Source organism: Rousettus aegyptiacus, unplaced genomic scaffold, assembly GCF_014176215.1.
Source record: "Rousettus aegyptiacus isolate mRouAeg1 unplaced genomic scaffold, mRouAeg1.p scaffold_m13_p_3, whole genome shotgun sequence".
Lineage (NCBI taxonomy): Eukaryota > Metazoa > Chordata > Mammalia > Chiroptera > Pteropodidae > Rousettus > Rousettus aegyptiacus.
In genome coordinates, this window is record NW_023416306.1 from 148,454,238 (window position 1) to 148,468,714 (window position 14,477).

The following is a 14,477-nucleotide window of genomic DNA, read 5'->3' on the forward strand; positions in this document are numbered from 1 at the left end:
TTTTACCTCTCTTCAGCAGGCCCATCCTGTGTCCAAACTACAGAGTGGTCCCTTCTGTCCCATTAGGTGTTTAGCCACCACACACTACATTTGTTTACTTTTCCTACTTAGAAGTATGGACACAAGAGCATTTTATTCACTTCAGGCAATGTATTTTTTTTCCTGGAGGACTGATAAGTTATACAGCAGTTATTGGGGTGGGGAGGTGTTAAGTGGTTATTCATGGAGTTTTTCGTGCTAAAGATGCATTGCAATGAAATTGCACTGGTTTGGACTAATTGAGGTTATGGTCTAAGGAACCTCAGGCATCAAACATCCCCGGCGGAATAGTTTTATTATTCTCCATCCCATAGCATAAATCAGAATCGCAGCTAACAAAATCTTCCCTAGGAGAGGTGTGGGCAGGTCTACTTTGGAAAATAGATGGGCCTCACGGATAAACAGCATGTTGCCCGTTGGAATGTAAATGGCATCGGAGCACTTAGAAGCAGTTTCTTCTTTTAGTAGATTAAAAATTTCCCCTGAAAAAAATTGTTTCACAGAATTTGCTATGTACCCTCTTCCTTCATATGCAGTATGGGATTCCATAGCAACCAGCCCCAGTGGGTCACAACGCTGCAAGTTGTGCTGCAGCCAATGCATCAACAACCCTAGTGGTGATCTGTGTTCTGGAGAGGCAGTGGCAGTAGGGAGGGGGGTGCGGGTCCAGGCTTTCTGGACAAATTTGAAAGTAACGGCACATCTACAACAGGAGGAGTAGCTTCCACAATCTTCAGAAATGGTTAAGGAGAAGGCGTTTATAACCATAAGGCCTTTCCAGCCTCACCCTTTGTCCATGAGGCCAAGAAGCATATTTACCGCCCCATGGAGAACTGAGAGAGTGCCTGACCGTGCGATAAATGCTGTTATGATTCGTTATGATTTTATAATCTAGCCTTTGATTATATAATTTTAATTATATTATATATAATTTGATTGTATGATTTTACAATCTATCCTTTGTTTAGGCCACTCCTCCCTGTCCCTTTCTGGCTGGACTCCAACCCCACCCCTCACCACTACCACCTTCACAGACGTGCTGGCCTTTGGGTTTTTTTAACTGTCTGATGTAGGTCGCATTCTTATATCTGGCCAGCTCACAATATTTATGTCCAGGGTTTATCTCTCTCTCCAGAATGAAAATACCTCTGGATCAAGGGCTTTCTCTCACACTTATTGACAAGCCTTCAGCACCTAGCACAGTGTGCTGTACACAGTAAGTGCTTATTTTAGACTGTGATATCCTTAGTAATAATAAAAGCTCTACTTTATTAAGCATTTCTCGTATGCAAGTCACTGGGGACGTCCGTCTGGAATAGTCTTCGTAACAAACCAATGAGTGTTCCTATTAGTTGTTTTATGAGGTAGGAAAGTTAAGTTCGGTGGATGTTCACTTGCTTGAAATTGTGGGTAGCGAATGACAGAGCTGTGATTTGAACCTAGCTTTGTCCACTCTCGAACTCAAACTCAAACTCAGAAGGGCTCTGTTACCCTCCTCTCACGAAGACGGGATTCTGTCTTTCCCAAAGCTAGGGTTGCAAATTGGCAATCCGAGGGCCAAATCTGGCCTACAGATGTGTTTTGTTTGGCCCACACAGTGTTTTTTAAAAATCAGGAAATTTTACATCATCATCTACATTTCTGGCTTCACTGGAAAACCTGGGAGAGCCAGTAACCCTGAATCTCAGTGTGGCAACGCCAGGCTGCTGCTGAGAAACAGCTGTCCCCTCCTTTCTTCCTGTGCCTCCCAGACACTGTCTGCACCAACGGTCCAGTTCAGGTTTTCTCCCCCGGGGTGCTGGCATTGGGGGTAGGTCAATTCTTGGTTACATAGGACTATCCTACACATTATAGAATGTTTAGCAACCTCATCCCTCACTCGCTAAATTAGTAACACCCTTCCCGCTATCATTTTTGCAATCAGAAACACCCCCCAAACATTTCCAAAGCGCCTAGCAAGGGGTGCCACACTATCTCCTGTTGAGAACCATTGGCAGATAACTATGTATCACTAGTGCTGGCACACAGTAGGGTCAATAAATTGGACTTAGAATGAAATATCCATAACTGAATGGTTCCACATGTTAAAAGTTCCCATGAAAACAGAGGCACAGAAATGAAGTAATCATAGTATTTTTAAAAATAAATTATCTGGAGAAAATTTAGCGCATTCCCTTAAACACCTGTCCCAGAGTGGGAAAAAAAAAAATTAGTAATAACATGTTCCCATTGAGGCATTTCCATTCTGCATGCTTCAGTTCCCGCTGTAATGTTAATTGGTTATGGTTTTCTTTGCTTCTAGTCCTTACATGTAACGAGAGTTACTGTGCAGCTGTCAACCAGACACCAACCAGACACCACCCGGGAAAGGCCGCATTTAAAGGGACAGTAAGCAGAACTGAATCACATGCAGCTTTTCTATAGAGAAGTGTTGCTAATAATATTTTTGCTTTTGTTCTAATTATTGAAATAGTATATGCTTACAGTAGAAACTTCAGAATATAGTAGAGTACTAAGAGTTAGTATTAAAATCACTCGTAATTTCATCACCTGAAGATAAGCACTTTATATTTTTGTATATTTCTTTCTAGTCCTTTTTTTCCTCTACGTACAGATTTGTGTCTGTTGTTGCCAATTTTGTTTGGCTTTTCGTGAGACTGAGATCACACTGCTTATAAAGTTTTCTTTGCCAACTCATGGCTGTTCCCATAATCTGTTTAACCAATACCCCTTTGTCAGACATAGAGTCGCTTTTCAGTTTTTGCTATTATAAACAGTATAGCAATCAACTTCCTTATTCATAAATCCTTTTGAGTCACTCTGATTATTTCTATAGAAACTGTGATATGGCTGCCAGCAAAAGAAATCATCCCCTGCACTGCAAGATGGTGTTGGCTCTGGATCTAGAAAAGAGGGGGGGAGTAAAGGGTAGACTGAGGTCTCTTAAGGAATGTCCAGGCAGGGAAGAGCCCACATTGGTGAACTTGCACCTCTTAGTGTGGTCAAAGCCAGGCCATCTGCCCAGAGTGAGGGGAGGGGATGTGGGGCTGGGAACTTGGGTTTGGAGCTCTCGCTGCAAGAAGCAAACAAGGACTTAACCAAATGATGAAAATCGTTTGGCAGCATTGAGCACCCAGTCGAGGTCACAGCATGGGATTTAGTAGTAATAAAGGCCATTGGCACAGACATGCAACTCTCTCCAGTGAGGCCAGGAGACAGAAGCCAAGGTGGGGTGGGGGTAAGGGTGGGAGAGTAAGATTATCTCAGGTTTGAGAAATGGCCTGACACATCCAGCCCAAGTTTAGAGGGGCTGGTGAGAGCCTCATGAAGTCTTTTCCTGCCCAAAATAGTAAGATGACTGTAACACCTAAGTAAAAATAGTCTTTGCAACCTAATAAACAGAACTTGAAAATTTGCCTACTAAAATGGCTTTGTAGACCCAACATGAGCTGGACGTCCACCCTGAGTTGCTTTTATAATATAATAGTGGCAATGAGCAATTTCAACAGCACGTCACAGTTTACAAAGTGCTTTCTACACTATATTAGCTCAATCTCTTCGAGTGGGCCTTATAAACCGTATCCTCCATTTTGCAGAAAAGAACACTGAGGCTCAAAGAGTAAGGTCAGTCTGCGTGCGGACAGGTGGCAGCGGTGGAATCAGGCTTCAGACCAGCATGAAGGAGAGAGGTGTGAGCATTAATCCATTCTCTTGTGCCCGTCTCTTCTGTCCTTGCAAGCTGACTTTTGTTGGAAAACACACCCTACACCTGTGACCTTGACCTCCTTAGCAAGATGAATTAACCAGGTGAGCTACCGGGAAAAGCCAGTTCTCTCTGTGTTTAGAGAGCAGCTCAGAATTCTACCTACCAGACTAGTCCTCTCCTGTGCTCGTTGCTGCCACAGGACTGTTCCCTTTAGGCCTGCGATCTTCCCCCTCCAGATGTAGCCGTGGCCCATTCCCTAATCTCTTCATTTCTTTGCTTTAACGTCACCTTCTCCTTGGCACTTTCTCTGACCACCTTATTTTAAATTGTACCCTTCCCACTGCCAAGCCCCACTGCTGACACTTCCTGCTTTCCTTCCCTGTTACATTCCTTTCCATAACATAGATCACCTTGTAAAATACTATACATTCTATTCCTCTTTGTTTGTTTACTATTTGTTTTCTCTACTAGAATGTAAATGTGATGAGGACAGGATTAGTGTCTGTTTTGTTCTCTGCTGTTTCCCCGTATCTAGAAGATGTCTAAAACATGGCAGGTGCTCAGAAAGTAAGCAACTGTTGCATAAATGGCAGTAAAGATGTTACAGTAAATAAAAAATCCTCAAGAGCATCAGCATGGTGAGTGACTAGTTCATTATAGGGAATCCATATGTGTTGGTTCCACACTCAACATAGTTATCTGCTCAACATAGTTGTCTTTTTAAAATTAAAATATTTCTGGAAGAGATAACACATTAAACATTGATATCCAATCCATGAAGCAGATATTGCAGGGGAAAAACCCACACTGGCCCTCAAGGGAAGTGGACAAGTCACACCCCGATCCAGTCAGGGTCTCTTTGTCTGTCAAATAAGGTGTGGAGGGCCATGGAGGAACTGGGTGGGGAGGTGCAAGGTGATTCCAGTGCTGTCTGTGATTCTACCAAGGTCGGAATTGGTGCGGGGAAAACGGGACACAGGCACGGAGGACCCAGAAGGAGCGAGGCTCCCTCTCTTCTACCTGCTCGAGTCGCTGCCCTCTACGATAGCTGCGCGGGTGAATCCTGGGGCGCTGCTCATTCGCCTGCGTAGGGAAGGAAAAGTTTTCCTTGACTCTTTTAGGGTCCCTGGCTGGGTCTAAAAAGTAAACCGACAAAGACAAATGAGCAGGAGAAAAAACATACACATTTATTTAATATATGTTTTCTATAACACAAGAGCCTGCATAAGGGAATGAAGTCCTGAAGAAACGGTTTGATCTGAGTGTCTTTGTGTGGAGTTTGATGAAGAATAGGCAGTTGTAGAGGAATATGAGATTTTAAGGAACATAAGAGAAGTGTAGTCAGCTGGGGAAAACGGAGTAAGGCCTGTTGGTTAAGATTTTTCTCAGCCCCCTTTGTCTTCAGAGATATACCTCTGGGCATAGGGAGGGCACCTCTCACCTGAGGGTTTTATGACGGCTTCCAGGGGAGAAGCCTGGGGTAGGGAATCAAAATGACCTTCCTGCTTCTGCTGTTTCCTCAGACTCCTTCAGCTTAAAATAGTCAATATGCCAGGGTGTCGTATTTGGGATAGCATGTTCAGAACTAGATCACCTGTCAGGGGGTTGCAGAGTCCCTTCCCTTCAGTGGGGCACTACTGAGTCACTCGTTGACACACTCGTCCCTTCATCCCGACACTCATTTATTCACGGATGTGTATTGAATGTCCACCATGTCTCTAGGGCCTCGCTGGGTCCTGGAGAAGCCATGATGAAAGGAACAAACACAGACTCATGGCTGCCAGTCAGGTAAGACCTCAAACGTGAAGGTGCATCCAGACCCACCCAATCTCTTCCAAACACCCTGCGTTCTCACTGTCCCCTGAGTAAGCCACATGCTTTCCTACTGCTCTCATCCCCCGGTCCGTGCTGCTCTCGGGAATCCCTGCATCTTCAGCCCCCACCATTCCTCCCTCTTGTGTTCCCAAGCCCTACCTAGTCTCCACGCCTCAGCTCAGAGCCTCCTCCTTCTCTTCCAAGAAGCGTTTACTGGCCACCAGCAAGCATCTTCTGTTCTTCCCCACCGCCCACCCCCAACCTCTCCTTGAACATTTTACATAAACTCCACTATACTGGGCTCATTATCTTGACGTACATGGCTCAGCCTTTGCACCATCTAGATTGTAAGCGCCTTAAAGACAAGAATTAAGGATTAAAATTCCTTTTATCCTGGACAGAATTGCTACCATGCCTTGCACACGGAGCCCCTTAAATCATTGCTGATTAAATCAACATCCCAGGGCAAGTCCCGGAAATGCTGCCCATGGAAGGGGCTGGTAGCCGAGGCATTCAGCATCCCAAATGGCCCTGCCCCCTTAGGGCCTGGGCCCTAGAAACAACTCCAGTGGCCTTGGTGAATTAATATTGCTGTCAGAGGGGCTGCCCTTCAAAGGGTCCTGATAGCTCTAGTTATATGCAAAGTGGGAAAGGTAAGGGGACTGTTCTCTGCATTTCCTGCCTTGCAATTGAGTGAGGACAGACAGATGATTTATTGGGCATTTCCTAGCCTCTCCTTCACCATAGGAAACCAGCCTGGGGGGGAAAAAAGGTGCAAATTTTAAAAAGATGTGTGGCTGTTCTGGGGAGCGAGGGGGGAGAATTCTTGTATACCATTAAAGTGAAAAAAGAAAACCCTCTAACAGCAGGAACTTCGATCTAGAGGCATACTAACCATAAATTTTCACCACCCTCTGAGAACTCAAAGCTCTTGTCCTGGTGCTGGGAGGGAGTAGGGCAGGGAGAGTGAGGCTCTGAAGTGCTGTCCTCTTTCAGCTTCCTATTTCCAGATGATCAAGCTTGGGCTTAGGGCAGTGGCAGTGTGGCCTTAGCATCAGCCATCACCACAGAGGAATGGGGGGGAGAGGGGCCTTCATAACCTTTCACGTGTCGGTTTCAGTTGGAAACAGTAAATATCTCCACCCCATTCCTCCTCTTACGAGAAAGAGGGCTGAGAAAAGGGGCCAAGAACTGGGGGCAGAGCAGATGCAGAAGCCTGACTGGCAGGCTTAGCTTCCCTTTCATCCTGTGATGAGAGTCAAGTTAGTATCCCAGGGCCCCCTCACAAAATTCCACACACTGGTGCTTCACTGGGTGGCTTAGAATGACAGAAATTTATTCTCTCACAGTTATGGAGGTGAGAAGTCTGAAACCAACCCATCAGCAGGGTCGTGCTGCCCCGAAGCCTCTAGGGAAGGTGACTTCCTTGCCTTCTCCTAGCAGCTGCTGGTTGTTGGCAGTTTTTGACATTCCTCGGCTTATACAGGCCGCACTCCAGTCTCTGCCTCCACCTTCACATGGCTGTCTTCTCCCTATCTCCTCTGTCTCTGCGTCCCTTCTCTTCTTAAAAGGACACCAATAATATTGAAATAAGGGCCCACCTTATTCTAGTACGACCTCCTCTGAACTTAACATCTTAGTTACATCTGCGAAGACCCTATTTCTAAATAAGGTCATATCCACAGGTAAGGACTTCAATATATCTTTCTGGGACACAGTTCAACCCATAACAGGAGTCAGATGTTTATTGTGTATGTCCACATTGGGAAGACTTAGGTTTCTTAACCAGTGACTCCGTGTGTGTGCGTGCATCTGTGATTTGCATTTATGTAGTGCCATATATATGTGTGTGTGTGTGTGTGTGTGTGTGTATACACATACACAAATACACATATACATATATGTGTATGTATAGATCTATAATACTTATGACAGTTATTCATCTATGAGTACCTATAATAGGTATTTATAGTATATATATATATGAATACATGTGTTTTGCATTTAATAGTTTATTTATATGATATATATGACACTAAATAAATATGACACTATATAAATACAGATGACAGGTATTACTGATTTGCATATGTGATATGTGACATAATAGAAATATATGACACTAATAGATATATATACGACACCGTCTATATGACACTATATGGATACAAATCATAGGAGTAATTCTGAGTAATGCCCTAATTTTATTAATCTAGAGAATAAGACAACAGAGCTTTTCTTAGTCCTTTTTTTGTGATTTTCCCAGTAAAAAGAGGGTGGGAAAAGTCTGTCTGTGCACTAGGCTGGACTCTGAAGAGGACTCAGCATGTGGGACAGACAGAGGTGCCGTGTGTCTGCCTGGGCGTCCCCAGTACCACCGGGCAGCAACTCTGCTGGTGGCACAGGGTTCTTCCCTACCATTCTTCGGAGGAGAAAACCTGGGCCCAGAGACACGAAGCGGCTTATCCAGGTCCACGTGGACACAAACATTTCTAGAAGCAGAAGCGTGCTTCCACGCACCTAAAGACGGCCCCCTACTCACAGGACTTCCTTCTCTATCTCCTCTTTGCCCACTTCTCTGACTTATCACTAGATTTTTCACTTGAGTTGCTTCCACTGAGCATGCCCAGATATTATAGGTGGTCACAAAAATAGCACTATTTTCATTTCAAATGAGCTGCGAAATTATTTTCATGGAGGTCTTGCTACAATCCAAGTTTAAAGTACTTTATGTTCGGTTGTTCTGGAGCTGATGGTGAGATGGGGGTGGAGGAGGGAACCTTTCTTTTTCAATTCTATAAAGGATTTTCTTTTTCTTTCTTTCTTTTTTTTTTTTTTTTTTTTTCATTTTCTCAAGTTCCAAACCAACTGACCAAAAGCTTAATCTCATTTTCTGAACACAGCGGCCTGCCTGGGATGTCTTTAATTAATGACCTGGAGACTCAGGTCTCTCCGGAGCTGCCTCTTTGAAAGTGGCCTTCAGAAGCCTTGAAATGGCTCTCGCCCTCACATGCACTCCTCTGCCCCAGGCAGCCTACCTGGATCGCCACTCTGCTGTCTCTACTTTGTAAGGCTGCCCCAACTTCCCTTCTGAAAGCTCTCAGGCCTGGTTCACTCTCCATCCTGCTTTCAGGGATCATCCAGCAGGAAACTGACCAGATTCAGGAATGCTTTTTAAATGGAGTTCCGGAGGCATTCTGCTTGGAACTTTTGCTGGGGAATGTGTGCCAAGGCCTTCGCCCATCCAGGACTTCCAAATGGATTGGCAGAGATATTTCTCAGCCTCCTACCCCTTCCTCTGCCACTCCTCACTTCCTTTCACCCGGCCTCCCCATTAGAGAACACCAATGCCTATACCCAAATAAACTCTGAGCTCTTTGCACAGTGCCCACTCCACAGATTCTGAAGGATAGGAGGCAGAGAGAGCTCAGTGTGACGCTGCCTGATTCAACACATTCTAATTCAGAAAAAAAAAAAAAAAAAGGAAAGCCTAAATTAAAAACTTCAAATTTTATGCAACATCAGAATCCCTTGGGGAGCTTGTTAAAAAATGCAGGTTTCCAGATCCATAGCTGAAAATCTTATCGAGAATCTGCATTCTGGAAGCACCCCAGAGGATTCTGGTGCTTGTAGTCTGGGGGCCACCCTTGGAGAAATATGGCTTAATTGCTGATCAGGCATGCTTACACAGGGTCTCTGCTCTGCAAAATGTACTTGTGGCACTTACGGGAGGTGACTAGAAAGAAGTAAAGACTAGAGTGTGGGAGTACAGACTGAGGCACAAATATAAACAAGGTAGGTGTGGGCGTGGCCTTGGGCCTGGGGAGATGGGTAAAGGAAGGGACCAGCTCAGGGACCAGCACGGTAGGGCTCTACATGGAAACAATGCTGAGATAGTGACTGGAGAGACGTTTAAACTTTCTGCTGGGTTGCGTCTGGGGTGGGCCATCAAGCCAGACAGGAGCTGCTCCTTAATGCCATAATTCTGAGGAGGGAGCTCCTTCAGCTGCTCTTCAGAGGCAGCAGGGCATAGTGAATAAAAATCCTGGCTTTGGAATCACCCTGCCTGGGTGATTGTCACTTGTCCTGCCTCTCTGACTGAACTTGAGCAAGCTACATACTCTCTCTGTGCTTCCATTTTCCATCGAGAAAAAGGAAGATCATAGCATACACCTCAGAGGGTTATTGTGAAGATTAAATGAGGTAACACTTGCGGTATTTAACAGTCCTGGGAGCAGCGAGGGCTCAATGCACATGAATTGTCTGTGCTCCTGGCTGCTCCCATCTGCCTCACAGCCCATCTCCAAAGCTGTCGTCTGCAGAATCAGACCACAGGAATAATTTGGATAGCCTGTGAGTGTCTTTATCTCACAGTTTCCAGAAACCTTTTGGGGTCACTGTGTTTTCCTCTGAAGCTTTTGACACCCTACAAGTGCCAGTTTGGAACAGGCTTACGAGAGCATCCTTCTTCCTCTCCAAGTGACCCCACCTCACGGGACAGTTACAGCCCTTCCAATGATACTGAAGGAACCACTCAACAGATGGGGGCCAGATCTTTGCAACTGAAAACCCTGGTTTTGAATTCCAAACCTCTGCCTGACGAAGACTGCATGATCTACAAGGTGAGATAGGGAGTTCCGGGTCGGAATCAAAGGCTCCTGAGCAGATGGAGAAAGGAAATTCACATACGCAGAGGCCCAGACAGCGCCCAGCTAATCCCCCTGCACCTTCGCCATGTCGGCCGTGAGGGCTTGTGTGCTGGTCTCAGGCTCTGAGTGTTCTCTGCCCTGGTTTCCCCCTGCATGGTGGAGCCAGCATCCACAGGTGTGTTGCGGGTAAACTAACTCCTTTTACATGCTGTGCAACATTAGGAGCAATATCAGTCCTGGCTCTCTGCTCTGATGCCCAGCTGTGAGGACCTAAGAGAATAAGAGTTGCTATAGCGTTATAAATAAAAGACCCTGATTTAGCAGAGCAACCAGCATTTCTCCAACCAGCTAATCACCCTTCTGGATGCTCATCGACAGTGCATTTCCAAAAGCTATCCTGCTGGCAAAACCCGTGTTGTTTTGTGCTCGTCTCGTATGTGGCACAGACATCTCAAGGTGAGCATTCTTTCTTTACCCAAAGAAAAGTGAAAAACAAAGCAACACCTCTATAAGACAGAGGCTCAAAAACCTCTGGCCGTTTTCTAGGTGGAGATCGTTGCCTACACATCCAAACACTGACCATGAATTTCCCCAGTGAAGACCTTACTCCTGGGCTCCACAGAAGGACCTGGGTCCTACCAGCATTCCCCACAGGGCGCCAGGCGGCCAACCTCCCTCACCCTGGCAGCTCCCTGGCCAGTGGGAAGGCAGAGGCCGGGAGAAAAGCCACAGTATGCCTTGTTGACTCTGTCAGGTTCAGAGAGGGCTTCCCATTTGCCTTGGCCAAGGAGAAAAGTTCTTTATTTCCCCCAGCCTCTGGTCCTGCTAGCCCCAAGGCTGAAGGAGCAGGCTGCCCCTCCCTTCTTTGACTCCCACACTGTGACATGCAGAGTTAGAGGAAAAGCCCCATCCAGAATGGGGCAGGATGGGTTTGCAAGGAGCCTGTTTTATCCCCAGTGCATGCTCATGCTTCCCTTCCAGCTCAGCCAAGCAGGCCGTCCCAGTGACACTCCAGAGCTGGCTTTTTTTCTTTCTTTCTTTCTTTCTTTTTTCTCCTAAGTCGAGAGCCCGGTTATTTACCCAAAGAAAACAAGGAAGTGACAAGGTAACAGAGTACACATGTTGTGAAAATATGCAGGCTGAGGCTGAAGAAAAGAAAACATTCTTCCATAAGTAGCTGCCTTGTTAATTCATTTTTTTCTCCAGATTAGAACCAGCCATTTCTTGTGCTCCTTCAAGCACCTTCTGTGGTTTCCTGACAGCTGCCTGAAAGGGGTGAGATTTGGCTTGAAAAATGGGCCATCGGTCATGCTTCAGGGGGAAGGCAGAAACCAAAATTCCCAGATTGCTAAAATTCACTGCTCCCTTTCTAGATGGGAACGAAAGGAGGAGAGGTGGTAGGGAGAGGATTGTATAAACTCTGAGGCGTCACCTGATTTTCCATAAGAAATGACAGCTCGGTAATGAACAGTCAGTCCTTGGGACGTGCTCTCTTACCTTCCCTGAAATCATTTTCCAATCCCTGGCAAGCCTGTGCGCCGCAGCCTTGAGGAACAGCCACGGGCCGATTCTCGGCAATTAAAAATAATACTGGCCCTGATGGAGAACTCTTGAGTACCCCTTGCCCGCCCCCCCACAGATGCACACCCTTTCCAGTATGTGCCAAAGATCACTTTCTCAAACCTGTTTCGGAACAGCTGGCTATGTCCGAGGAGCAGGCTCCAATCCTGCATAACTTAAGTGGACTGGGGAGGAACTAGGTTATTAATAGCATTTGTTCTGGCTGGTGTTTGGGGCAGAAGAGGGGTGATCTGCATCTTTTTGGAAAGTTTTACCATAATCGGCTTGGGGCCCAATTTGTCTTCATTGGATCCTTTAAACCTCATGGCTGACAAAGAATGGCAGAGAAAGCCTGCAGAGGCTCACTACGGCCAGTTTCCCTCTGGTACAAATCCTCATGCTTTTCATTTTTTCCTTCCTCAGTGTTCCCAGACTCCTTTTCGGCCTGTGGGTGTTGGCCCGCAGCTTGGCCAGGCTTCTTTCAGGAGAGGTCACACCACAGAGGCCTGGACAGCCCCTGTTAGCATTGCTGTGGTACTTTCTGTTAACGAGAGGCCTCTGTAGCTGGGCATTTTGTCCCAGTGTGGGGCAGGCCTGTGAGAAAGACCGTGATGTGATCCCCTTTTCCAGAGTAGTAGCCGGAGCAGGCCTGGGGGTGGGGCGCGGAGCTCGGGTTGGAGGAGGCTCCCTACTCCTTACTTACGGCCACAGAGTTCATCAGCTCTCCACCACCAGCACCCAGTACCCTTAACCTCAAGATGGATGGAAACCCTACTGTCCCCCCACATGGCTTGCTACCACCACAAGGCACCTTCCTAAGAACCCAGGAGAGGGATGGACTTCAGGTATGGAATGGTCTTGATTTGGTTGGGTTGAAGTTGAGGTGGAAAACCTTGATATTAAGGTGGATTATGGGTCTGAGGATAAGGTTTGGTCTCCATTTGAGAGAGCTGGTGGGCAGGAGGCACTTCCAATCAGAGCCCAAGGCCTGGTTGGTCGGTGGAAACTCAGAGCACTAGTGTTAGGAGCAGGGGCTGAGAAAGGCCAGTCATGCCCCCTAGTGAGCGTCCCTAATGTGGGCCACCAGGTTCCCACTGGGTGAACACAGCCTCACCCCACCCTGGGCCAGGCTCCAGACTCTGGCCGTAGGTAAAAGACTATTTCCGATGATTGTGTTCAGATATTTTACATCCAGTGCATGAAAACACAATAGTGACAGGAAAAATCCACTCCCCCTTGGCCCCCTACACATACATACAATACAAAGGTGGTCCCATCTCTCACTATGAGGAGGTCAAAGCACCCTTTTCTCATTTCAGTCCTTGATGTAGGTCCAAGGGAAGCAGTGCCTTTGAACTTTGCCGCATCCACAGCAGGCCCAGCTGCGAGGGTGTGGACGAGGAGCCAGACAGGACGTGCTGCCTTATCAGGGGCCAATCTCAGGGCCTCCTGTGAGGGCCAAGCTTCCTCCAGCAAAAGGTGACTTAGAGCCATTTGTTCAACCCTCTGAGGAGGCTGAGGAGGGTCCGGGGGCCGCTGAGATCTGAATCTGTCAGAGCCAGGCCTTTCTGTTTGGGAGTTTCTGTACAGAACCTTGCGTGCAAACCTAGTCCCAGGCAAGTGTCTCCCTAGAACAAGACCCTTCACTTTCTCACCTCTCCATTTCAGCCATCTTTAAAATTCCTCTAAGCAGCGAATAATGGCGACTGCTAAACCCTTGGTGATGAGCAGCTGGCAGGGAATGAATTCTGTTGACATTCAGGTTTAATAACCAGGGCTGCTGAAAAGTTTTTCTCTGGTTTCTGGGTAAGTCTCGTCCTCAGATTCCTTAGACCCCTGCCTCATATTACCAGCATCTGAGATTTGGAGAACTGGACAGCTTTGATTGGTCATGGAGACCAGCATCCCTACTGACACAGGATGATCCATCATGACCATCCTGGGGCTTAAATTCTTCCAGGATCGGGTACACACTACTTTGTAAAGACATCTGAGCCATTGTTTGAAAGTTTTCTTCCTCAGGAAGTTCTTATATTGAGAACTGCCACTCTGTGACTTTGATCCATTGACCCAGTTTTACAGTAATTCCCGAGAGCTGGACAGCAGTGTAGCCAGGTTTTAATAACAGGCAGAGCAGATGCATAAAAAAAAAAAAAAAAAAAAAAAAGCTGACCCCTTCTCCCCCAGCCCTACTTCTGTTTATATCTCATACCTGATCATTAATATTTTGATTGCATATTAGACAAACTGACTTTTGGCTTCACTCTAATGTATTTTTATGATGGGCTTAGCATCTTCATGTCAATATTGTCTTTTGAGGTATTGCTGAAAAGTTGCTGGTTTTGGATCATGTGCTCAGAGGAAGCAATGGCTCCCAGGTGTCTCACTCCATCCTATTATCCCAGTGCAGCTGGAGCTCATATCTGGAGCTCTTCTTCCTTGGGGTGTTTCTCCTCTCCCATCCTTCCCTAGTACCTCTGTGGCCACAAGCCACTCTTGCTAAGGGAGGTGTATCTGTTTGCATCCCTTGGGTTTGTTGGGTGGAAAATTTGGGGACCACTTTTCTAGAACAAGGTAAGCTTGCTCCCTCTTCTTGGTGCCAACTCGTTACATTTCCCTGGTTTTTGTCACCCTTCTCTCCTGGATTCTCTAGGTAACACAGTTCTAGGACTCACTTTTCTCTATAGCTGATGAGAAACTAACTATAG

At 46.4% G+C, this 14,477-nt stretch overlaps 1 protein-coding gene across 1 annotated transcript in view; it reads left to right on the forward strand.

Annotated features, from left to right (window-relative positions):
• The window catches only part of RAD51B (RAD51 paralog B), a 556,279-nt gene extending 542,343 nt beyond the window's left edge, over window positions 1-13,936 (forward strand). The window contains exons 11-12 of the mRNA XM_016131216.2: window positions 3,636-3,846; window positions 8,464-13,936. Coding sequence (XP_015986702.2) covers window positions 3,636-3,814 — 179 coding nt within the window. The 3' untranslated portion in view covers window positions 3,815-3,846; window positions 8,464-13,936. The remainder of the gene's footprint in view (window positions 1-3,635; window positions 3,847-8,463) is intronic.
• The last annotated feature ends 541 nt before the right edge of the window (window positions 13,937-14,477 follow it).